Genomic DNA, 10684 nt, shown 5'->3' on the forward strand with positions numbered 1-10684 from the left:
TTTTTTTGAGATGGAATCTTGCTCTTGTCACCCAGCTGCAGTGCAGTGGCGCAATCTCGGCTCACTGCAACCTCCGCCTCCCAGGTTCAAGTGTTTCTCCTGCCTCAGCCTCCCTTCCAAGTAGCTGGGATTACAGGCGCCCACCACCATGCCCAGCTAATTTTCGCATTTGTAGTAGAGACGGGGTTTCACCATGTTGGCCAGGCTGGTCTTGAACTCCTGACCTCAGGTGATCCACTTGCCTCGGCCTCCCAAAGTTGTGGGATTACAGGTGTGAGCCACTGCGTCTGGCCTCTCAGTACCTCTTTTAAGATTTATAGCTCACCTAGGACTAGTATGATACAAAGGCAAAATGTGTCAATCCTTCTGTCTGAGAATGGGTTGCAGAGGTAGACTGTGAGACCTGGATCAGCACTGACACAGTTAAAAAATGGGTAGTTACAATTCTGGTGAAATCTTAAACTCTAATCTCTAGCAGAATCACAGAATGCAATCATTTCATATCAACCTTGTGTCCCGAAAATATGGGTCACTGTAGCTAAGCTCTATCAATTATTTTATGATGACATTCACTATGCCAAGGTTTTTTACCTACCCATCATGGCCATTAGTATGTATGTTATAAGCCCTAACAGATGCAGGGCATATAACTGGCTCCTGGTAATCATTTGTTGAATAATTGATTCCCGGGGCCCTTAACAATGGTAGGTTGAGGTAAAAGACATTGCTAAAAGTTACTGAGGCCAGGCATGGTGGCTCAAACCTGTAATCCCAGCACTTTGGGAGGCCAAGGTGGGTGGACTGCTTGAGCCCAGGAGTTTGAGAACAGCCTAGGCAACAAAGTGAGACTCCATCTCTACAAAAAATACAAAAAAGTTAGCCGGGTGTGGTGGTACATGCCTATAGTCCCAGCTACTCAAGAGGCTTAGGTGGGAAGATAGCTTAAGTCCCAAAGTCAAGGCTGCAGTGAGCCGTGATCGTGCCACTGCACTCCAGCCTGGACAACAGAGCGAGATTATGTCTCAAAAAAAAAAAAAGTTAGTGAACATGCTGCAGTCATAGTTCCTAAGGAGTAGGTAGATGCTATACATGGTGCCAGAGAATGATCAAATACTCCTGAATTCCATTTACTAGTTTGATCACCTAAGGTAATTAAAAAGTTGCTTTTACTCTGCTCACATCTGTTATATAAACCCTCATAAAATGCTAGCTATTTTGGCTGGGCGTGGTGGCTCACACCTGTAATCCCAGCATTTTGGAAGGCCAAGGCAGGTGGGTCACCTGAGGTCAGGAGTTCAAGACCAGCCTGGCCAACATGGCGAAACCCCGTCTCTACTAAAAATACAAAAATAGGGCATGGTGGCATGCACCTGTAATCCCAGCAACTTGGGAGGCTGATGCAGGAGAACTGCTTGAACTTGGGAGGCAGAGGTTGCAGTGAGCCGAGATCGCGCCATTGCACTCCAGCCTGGGCGACAGAGTGTCAACTCTGTCTCTAATAGTAATAATAATAATAATAAAATGCTAGCTATTTTAGCTATCCATATTGTGTTAAATCTAAGCACAGAAATGGGCATTTTCTCCTGTATCTTTGGGTCTTCATTCTGAAGACTCCCATGTCATATAAAACTATGATCAAACAAATTTATATGCCTTTTCTCCTACCAAAAAAAAAAGCTATTTTAAATTATAATATTTAATATTATACAGTCATGAGTCACTTAAATGATGGGAATATGTTCTGAAAAATGCTTTAGGCAATTTCATCATTGTGTGAACATCACAGAGTGTACTTACACAAAGCTAGATGCTCTTTGTATTTATATATTTTTTTTCAGATGGAACACCAAATGTCCCAGCACCATTAATGAATATCATTTCTCCTGCTTGATCTGCTATGCCAATATCAAATGCCTTATATGAGGTTTCTATATATGCTCCATTATAATCTTATGGGACCACCATAGTCTATGTGGTCCATTGTTGATTGAAATGTTGTTATGACTGATATTATTATTGCCTTCAGTCAAATTTCTGGACTTGTTTATGTAAACAAAGTTAATATAGATTTAACTTAGAGATTTAAAGGTCAATGCATCACATTATATGGATCAGTGTTCTCAAATTTTAATGTGCAAATGGATTACCTGGAGAGCTCATTAAAATTAAAAGGTAGAATTTGATTTACTGGGTCTGCAGTGGGCCAGAGTCTGATTTCTAACAAGGTCCCAGGTGCTGCTGGCCTGTGAACCACACTTGTAAAAATGTAAGCTGCAAAAATATAAACCCAACTGAATAGAAAAAATTCTGTTTTTGAGTCCCATCTGAAAGTTTATGATGCCCTTGCTTACTGTAATGACAGATACCATATGTGAACATGAAAAATATTTTGGTTTTATACCATGTGATATAAGATGATTATATTTGGGTTCCTATATGTCAGAGGCATAGGAATATTACAACGTAAGTAACTTGTTTTGGTGATACTGATATAAACTAATTTATGTGGTGTTCATTAATGACAACATAATCCCTTATGCATATCAAAGTATTTTAATTTAATAGAAGCTCTGAGAAATAATCCAACATTATGAAGTAGTGAAATGTGAATCAATATAATTTCAAACACTGTCATTTTCAAAAATTTTAAAAAATGTAAGTGGGCCGGACATGGTGGCTCACGCCTGTAATCCCAGCACTCTGGGAGGCCAAGGCAGGCAGATCACCAGAGGTCAGGAGTTTGAGACTAGCCTTACCAACACGGTGAAACCCTGTCTCTACTAAAAATACAAAAAAATCAGCTGGGCATGGTGGCGCGCACCTGTAACCCCAGCTACTTGGGAGACTGAGGCAGGAGAATCGCTTGAATTCGGGGTGCAGAGGTTGTAGTGAGCCAAGATCGCGCCATTGCACTTCAGCCTGGGTGACAGAGCAAGACTCTGTCTCAAAAAGAAGAAAAAAAAAATTAAGTGGTGATAGGTAAAACGAAAATTTGCTGAAGCTAATTTTAGTTATTTTTATGGCTCCCTGATATAACTGCACTTATTTCCAACTTGAATTTTTCTTCTGGTTTCATAATTATTTCCTTTCGCAATTATGGATTTCCCATACTTTGTTCAGGCTTTTGGTACTAGAGTCTCTTTAACATTTTAGTGTTCTGTATGAATTTTCTAATAGAGAACTATGTATCTCATTTTTAGAGCAAAAGAATCTAAAGGTCAGGCATGGTGGCTCATGCCTGTAATCCCAACACTTTGGGAGGCAAAGGCCGGTGGATCACGAGGTCAGGAGTTCGAGACCAGCCTGACTAAGATGGCGACACCTCATCTCCACTAAAAATACAAAAATTAGCCAGGCGTGGTGTCAGGCACCTGTAATCCCAGCTACTCAGGAAGCTGAGGCAGGAGAATTGTTTGAACCTGGGAGGCGGAGGTTGCAGTGAGCCGAGATCATGCCACTGCACTCTAGCCTGGGCGACAGAACAAGATTCTGTCTCAAAAACAAAACAAAACAAAACAAAAAACAAAAAAAGAATCTATTTTTTTAGATTAGATTCTAATCTAAAATCTATTTCTTTTTTAAAGACAGGGTCTTGTTCTGTCACCCAGGCTAGAGTACAGTGACATGATCAAGGCTCACTGCAGCCTTGACTTCCAGGCTTAAGCGATCCTCCCACCTTAGCCTCCTTAGTAGCTGGTACTATAGGTGTGTGTCACCATGCCCAGCTGATTTTTGTATTTTTTGTAGGGACGGGGTTTCATCATGTTACGCAAGCTGGTCTCAAACTTCTGCGCTCAAGTGGTCTGCCTGCCTCAGCCTCCAAAAGTGCTAGGATTACAGGTGTGAGCCACCGTACCTGGCCAGATTCTGAGAATTTCAGATGATAATGTAAAATGGCACAGCTACTTTGAAAAACAGTCTGGCAGTCCCTCAAAAAGTTTAGTTGCCATATGACCCAGCAATTCCACTCCTAGGTATATACCCAGGAGAAATAAAAACATATGTTCATACAAAAATTTGAACTCAAATTGTTCATAGCAGTATTATACATAATAGGCAAGAGAGTGGAGACAATCCAAATTCCCATCAACTGGTGAATGAAGAAACAAAAATGTGATATATCCATACAACGGAATAATATTCAGCAATAAAAATGAGTGATGTTCTAATACATACTACAACATGGATGGACCTTGAAAACATTATGCTGAATAAAAGAATCCAGGCAAAAAGGGACAAATGTTGTATGATTCCACTTAAATGAGGTACCTAGAATAGTCAAATTCAGAGACAGAAAGTAGAACAGTTGTTATCAGGAGCTTGGGGAGGGGAAGAAGAAATGGGCAATGACTGCTAATGGGCATGTAATTTCTTTTGGGAGTGATAAAAAAGTTCTAAAATTATATAGTGATGATGGCTGGAAAACTCTGTAAGTATACTAACAACCACTGGGTTGTGTACCTTAAATGGGCAAATTTTATGGTACGTGAACTATGTGTCAATTTTTAAAAGTGAGAATTTTCACTCATAGGTGGGAATTGCACAATGAGAACACTTGGACACAGGAAGGGGAACATCACACACTGGGGCCTGTCGTGGGGTGCGGGGAGGGGGGAGGGATAGCATTAGGAGATATACCTAATGTAAATGATGAGTTAATGGGTGCAGCACACCAACATGGCACATGTATACATATGTAACAAACCTGCACACCGTGCACATGTACCCTAGAACTTAAAATATAATTTAAAAAGTGAGAATGCTATAATTTCTACCATTTGTCATCAATACAAAAGTTAAGAACTAAAAATTAATAATGGTATATCTCTGAGTCCTCTCGCACTGACATTAATCTACCATAACAATTTAGACATGTGTTTAGTAAAATTTTTTACTCAGCTTCAGTGAGTCTAAAAAGGGAATATTACTATTTGATATCTTTCATTCTAATCAGGATAGCAAAGATTAATTATATTGTCTAGAAATTGGTTGTAAAACTTTTCAATTGTTATTTCAAGCAAAAATTTTCATTTGGGCATTTTCCAGTTTAATTCAAGGCCAGGTTCAATTCTGGTTCAAAAGAACAATTTCACATAATTAAATTCCATTGAATACACAGCTTTTGTTTCAATTCAAAGGTAAGAGCTGTCAGGAAATACGAAAACTTTGTGACAGCTCTGGAGTCGGTTTAATTTGAATGCCTAAATATAAAATTATAGTTAAAATCCTATTACTTATTTCAATTACTTTTGTTTTTAAAAGAGCACTGGTTTCCCCCATTATATAAATACATAGCTACATACATACATTCTTATTGTAAAAACAATTTATAAACCCAGGAAAGCACAATGGAAACAAAAATCACATTTATCCTACCACCCAAAGATAATCACTGTTAAAATTTTGGTTCATGTCCTACCAGGAATCTTATTCATATACACAAACAATATATACACGGTATAAATTCAGATACATTTCTTTATAAAATGTTGATCACAGTGTATATATAGCTTTTCAGCTTTTTTTTTTCATTTGACAAAATATCTCAGACAGCTTCCTGTGGCATTAATTATCTTTAATGCCATAATGTTTTATGACTTCATAGCATGTCATCATGAGTTATAGTTGTACCATGAGTTATTTATTGTTTCCAGTTTTGAAATATCATAAGCAATTATACAAACATCCTTATGCATCTTTGTATACACTGTTGGCTACCTCCATAGGACTTATTTGCAAAAGTGGAATTACAGTACCTAAGAATCATTTCTCATTGATAAATGCCTAAAGCAGCAGCAAAATGGAAGTAAAAGAACATTAGGGTAATCAAAGAAAAAATGATAATTACCTGACAAGGTAGCATCAAATCCCATGTCTTCTATTGCTCCTCTCAAGGTTTCTGGAGAGGTTAGTAAAGGATCATACTCAACAGTCCCATTGCTATTTGCAAGGGAGACTCGTATGGATTTTACACCTGGCTTTTTTGATATGACACCCTCAATAGACTGCACACAGGAATTACAAGTCATGCCATCAATGTTTATCACAGTTTCTTGTGTCAGAGGCTGGCTAACTACATTCAAATGAATCTTCTGAAGAGATGAGCTGGAGGGAGAGTTTGAGGTACTCTCAACTTCACTTGCGATACTAACTCTATATTGCCCCGGTGATACAGCCTCTATTGCTTTTCTCAGGGATTCTGGAGTGACTGAGCTTGCATTATACTTCACAATGGCAGACCTATTCTCTAAAGAAACTACTATGCTGCTTACATATTGGAGTGCAGATAAAGTACTTTCAATATTTGACACACATGATTTACAATGCATGCCATCAATGATGAAAGTGGCTGTTGAATTATTGGTATATGATGGGCTCCTTTGCTGTGAACCTTCTGAGGATTTAACTGGTGTGTTCTTTAGACGTTCTACATCAATAGCTCCCAATTTGAGGTACTTGGGCTGCTTTTTGACAAATGCTGGAAAGCCCATAGCTTCAATCTGCTTTTTCATTTCCTCTACTGAGATAAGATGAGGTTGATAAACAATGGTAGCTTCTTGATTGTCCAGGGAGACTAGTTAATAAAAAGAAACATAATTAATTTAGTTATTCCTGGGCTACTTCAGAAAACATCCTGTTTTCTAAATAACCACAAATAATTGTTTCTTTCTCATTCTTGTCATCATCTTTTCTTAATTTTTTTTTCTTTTCAGAAAATGTTATTGGCATAGACTAGAAACAAGTAAGAGATAGGACCACTGTAGCTATGGTCTCCAAGTTTCTCCATGCCTGGGTAAAATATATTAGAGGTAAAGAGTATGCTAGTCATGTTGTGTTAAGAACCCTGAATTCCATGAATTGCCAACCCAGCTGCCTTTTCTTCAGTTCAAGGTTTACGTAATCTTTAATTATAATCATTACTTTCCTGACATTAATCCTGGGAATATGCTGTACCTCAATGATACAGCAAGCACTCTACTCCCATGGATTCAAAACTCATGCTTAAGAAGAAAGGAAAAAGTTAAAAGATCAAAACAGACACCTAAGCCTTACAAAACAATCAAACAACACCAGACACATTACCTTTAATTCGCTGAACACCTTGCAGTTTCCCAATTTTTCCTTCAATGGTGCTAGTACATGAATGGCAGGTCATCCCTTCCACTTTCATCTTCAGCATGACTTCACCAGCTTGAGCCATACTATGATCTTCACAAGCTCCTGACTTTTTCTCTAGTGTTCCAGTATCTAAACTGAGATCTGGAACTAGCTCTTTTATCTGATTGGCACTCACTATAGAAGGGATTATTGTCACTGCTACAGCTCTTTGCTGAGGGTAAATTTTAATGTGTGTCACACCCTTGGTCTTGAGCAATGTGCTTTGGATATGGTCCCATGGCAAAGCCAGTGAAGCCGTAACAGTCAGAAACAAGGTGTCAGTTAAAACAGGGAGAGGGTCAGGATTATGGAGAACAGCATCAAAGCCCATGTCATCAATAGCTTCCTGTAGGGTCTTTGGAGTCTGTAGTTTAGGGTCATAAATAATAGTTGCATTTTTTTCTTCCAGTGATACCTTTTGGAAGGAAATTCCAAAAGTTAGTTTAATTAAATTCTACCACATAGGATTTAAAATATCAATCATCACACCACATTCAAGAAGAGTGAGACAACTCAATCTAATGGAGTTTCCCTATTAGTTTTCATTTTTACTCTTCTTGTTAGAAAGAAACATAAAATGTCTTGTGTACCTACAAGAATGGTAAAGTTATATATGCAGACATATGTGACTATGGTACCTATCAGGCATTTGAAAGATGTATATTGACAAACACACCCTAGAATTTCACAACAGAGTACAAACTACTCTTGCCTTCCACCTCCTTTCATAAGTTACTCCAACACTTCACACTCTACCAACTGAAAAGGTTATACATGAAATAGGATCAGCTACAGAAAAACAAAAGGTAATATGAAGTTTAATCTTTTAAAATGTTCAATTTCCTAAAAATATGTATAACTATTATATATCAATTTAAAAAAATAAAAATAATGTTCAATTAGGATAACTTTGTTGGCAAGAAAAAGTATAAACATGCCAGTTTATGAGTGAAGGGAGTATTCATAGGATTTTATAGCATATACTCCTATATCCCCCTAAGTCACTAAAGCATACTATTAATTTTGTTCAAAATAAGAACACCTTTATTGTTTTGCCCAATTAGATGATAAAACAATGATTATATTCTTAAAGCCTGCATATAATTTAACTACTGTCATGATTGCATCTCTTTGGCTGACATCTTACAAAGATTCATGATGAAGATACATATACACACACACACACACACAGACAGACAGACACACACACAAATACCGGGTTGGGAGTCAAAACATTTAAATTCCAGCATCAATTCTCCACTTATTAGCTAACCACACTTATTAGTTCTACCATCTGAAAAATGAGAAAATATGCCCTATTATCTTCCAGGGCTATTATAAGGATCATATGAGTAAATAGACAGGAAAGTTCTTTGTAACAGCAGTGAATTTATAAAATTAAACACTGAGCAACTACTATTTATTGAGCACTTATTATGTGTGTCAGGAACTGGGATTCTCAGGATACAAAGCTGAACATGTCACAGGAACAATAGGACAGAGAATACAGAAAAGGGATACCCATTCATCCCTGGGAATAGGGATCAGAAAAGTCTTCTTAGGAGAGATAATACCTGAGTGTTAAAGGACAAACAGGAATCAGCAAGGATATATGAGGCAGGGAATTTCAGACGAATGGAAACAAAAAAGTAGAGAAAGATAAGAGGCTTGAGAATTCAGTAACTGCTCTATTATGGGGTTCTATATGCCAATTATGGTTGTGGTTTATCCTATAGGTAATAGAAAGCCATGGAAAAGTTAAGCAGAGAATTATGTGATTAGATTTTCATTTTAGAGAACGATCATTCTGGAGGCAGTGTGGAAGATGATAGTGGAGTAGGGTGGAGTGATACAGGAGGGAGGACTATCAGCTAGAAGGCTACTGCAACAGTAGTGCAATAGAGGGTCTGAATTAAGACATGAATATTGGGGACAAAGAGAAAAGAGGTAGCTCCAAGATACATTTAGGAGGGTAGGGCCTCCTAACAAGATGTATAGGGTAAAGGAGGTGACTTGAATGACTTAAAGGTATCTGGCTTGGGCCAGTGGATAGGTAGATGGTGGTGCCATTAACTGATATCAGAAACAGAGGAGGAAATCAGGAAGAAATTAAGAAGTTAAAGTGGAGGGAAAGGAGAAATGATAAATTCAGTGCTGGACTTATTGATTTTCGAGATGGCAGTAAGATATTAATATTCAAAAAGCAGTTAAATATGGGTGTTATTAATTTCTAGTGAAAAGCTTTGCTCTATAAAATAAAAACTCAAAGATATAAGTAATTCAGCATAGAAAATCTCTCTTAAAATTGTCTACAATAGTTAGTTAAATCTTTCACTTATTTTAATGAACATATTTTTATTTCTTCCTTTAGCTTGATAATTGATGACTGTGTATTTGGGTGAAAATGTGAAATGTACCCATGGCATGGAAAGTTTCTAAGACTCTGATAATTCTACTTGGCTAGTTGGTTCTTAGGGATGGAGGAAATCACTAGCATAAATGATTCAAAACAGAAGTGGAGAAATAATTTATATTTGGTTTTGGATTATATTATATAACATTTTCCATGAAAAAAAACGCAGAACAGTCAAACCATGTATAGTTGAGACATATACTACTGAAAGAAATGCAATCTAACAGTAGCCACCATCAAATGAAGGCTTTTGTGTCCTTGTGTTTTTAGAGGGCCTCTTTTAAACTTTAATTTCACTCCCCTGAGGTGATTTTAGAATTAAGAAAATGACTGTAAATAATTTAAACTTTCCGACTAAAGGGGAAGATGGAGAACAGAACAGTGGTTTCCAGGGGTTAGAGGTAGGGAAAATGGTAGCAAGAGGGAGTTTTTTAGGGGTAACAGGGCTGCACTATGTCCTGATTGTGTTGGTGTTAAACAAATCTATACATGTGTTAACATTCACAAAACTAAAAAAAAAAAATTTCATAGAACTATATACCCAAAAATGTCTATCTTACTAGATGATTATTTTTTAAACAAAAAAAATTATTAAATAAGATTAAAAATTCAGTTCTTCAGTTGTACTAGCCAAATTTCAAGTGCTCATTGGCCAATGTGGTTAGCCCTACCAGACAGGGCGGATACACAGTATTTCCATCATCACAGACCATTCTTGGGTGGTATTGCTCTAGGTACTACTGTACTTTTTCTGATAAAGTACCAAGGTAAAGGATTCTTGCCCTTCAAATACATTGTATCTGGTACATCTTAAACAAGACCTGGTTCCCCTGTACCCACCCGCCCCCCAAAAATATCAATTTACCAACATAGCCAGTCAGAAGTTGTTCTCATTTTAAAAGCAAAAATCACTTCGTCAGGCCGCGTGGCACACGCCTATAATCCTAGCACTTTGGGATGCCAAGGTAGTTGGGCAGATAGCTTGAGCTCAGGAATTCCAGACCAGTCTGGGCAACATGGTGGAACCCTGTCTCTACAAAAAGTACAAAAATTACCCAGGCATGGTGGCACACTCCTGTAGTCCTAGCTACTCAAGGGGCTGAGGTGGGAGGA

At 37.8% G+C, this 10684-nt stretch overlaps 1 protein-coding gene across 1 annotated transcript in view; it reads right to left on the reverse strand.

Annotated features, from left to right (window-relative positions):
- The window catches only part of ATP7A (ATPase, Cu++ transporting, alpha polypeptide), a 166091-nt gene that overhangs the window by 68083 nt on the left and 87324 nt on the right, over positions 1 to 10684 (reverse strand). The window contains exons 4-5 of the mRNA XM_011947435.1: positions 7084 to 7573; positions 5849 to 6574 (exon numbers count right to left, since the gene is read on the reverse strand). Of these exons, the coding sequence (XP_011802825.1) occupies positions 5849 to 6574; positions 7084 to 7573 (1216 nt within the window). The remainder of the gene's footprint in view (positions 1 to 5848; positions 6575 to 7083; positions 7574 to 10684) is intronic.

This window comes from Colobus angolensis, unplaced genomic scaffold, assembly GCF_000951035.1.
Source record: "Colobus angolensis palliatus isolate OR3802 unplaced genomic scaffold, Cang.pa_1.0 Scaffold265, whole genome shotgun sequence".
Taxonomy (NCBI): domain Eukaryota; kingdom Metazoa; phylum Chordata; class Mammalia; order Primates; family Cercopithecidae; genus Colobus; species Colobus angolensis.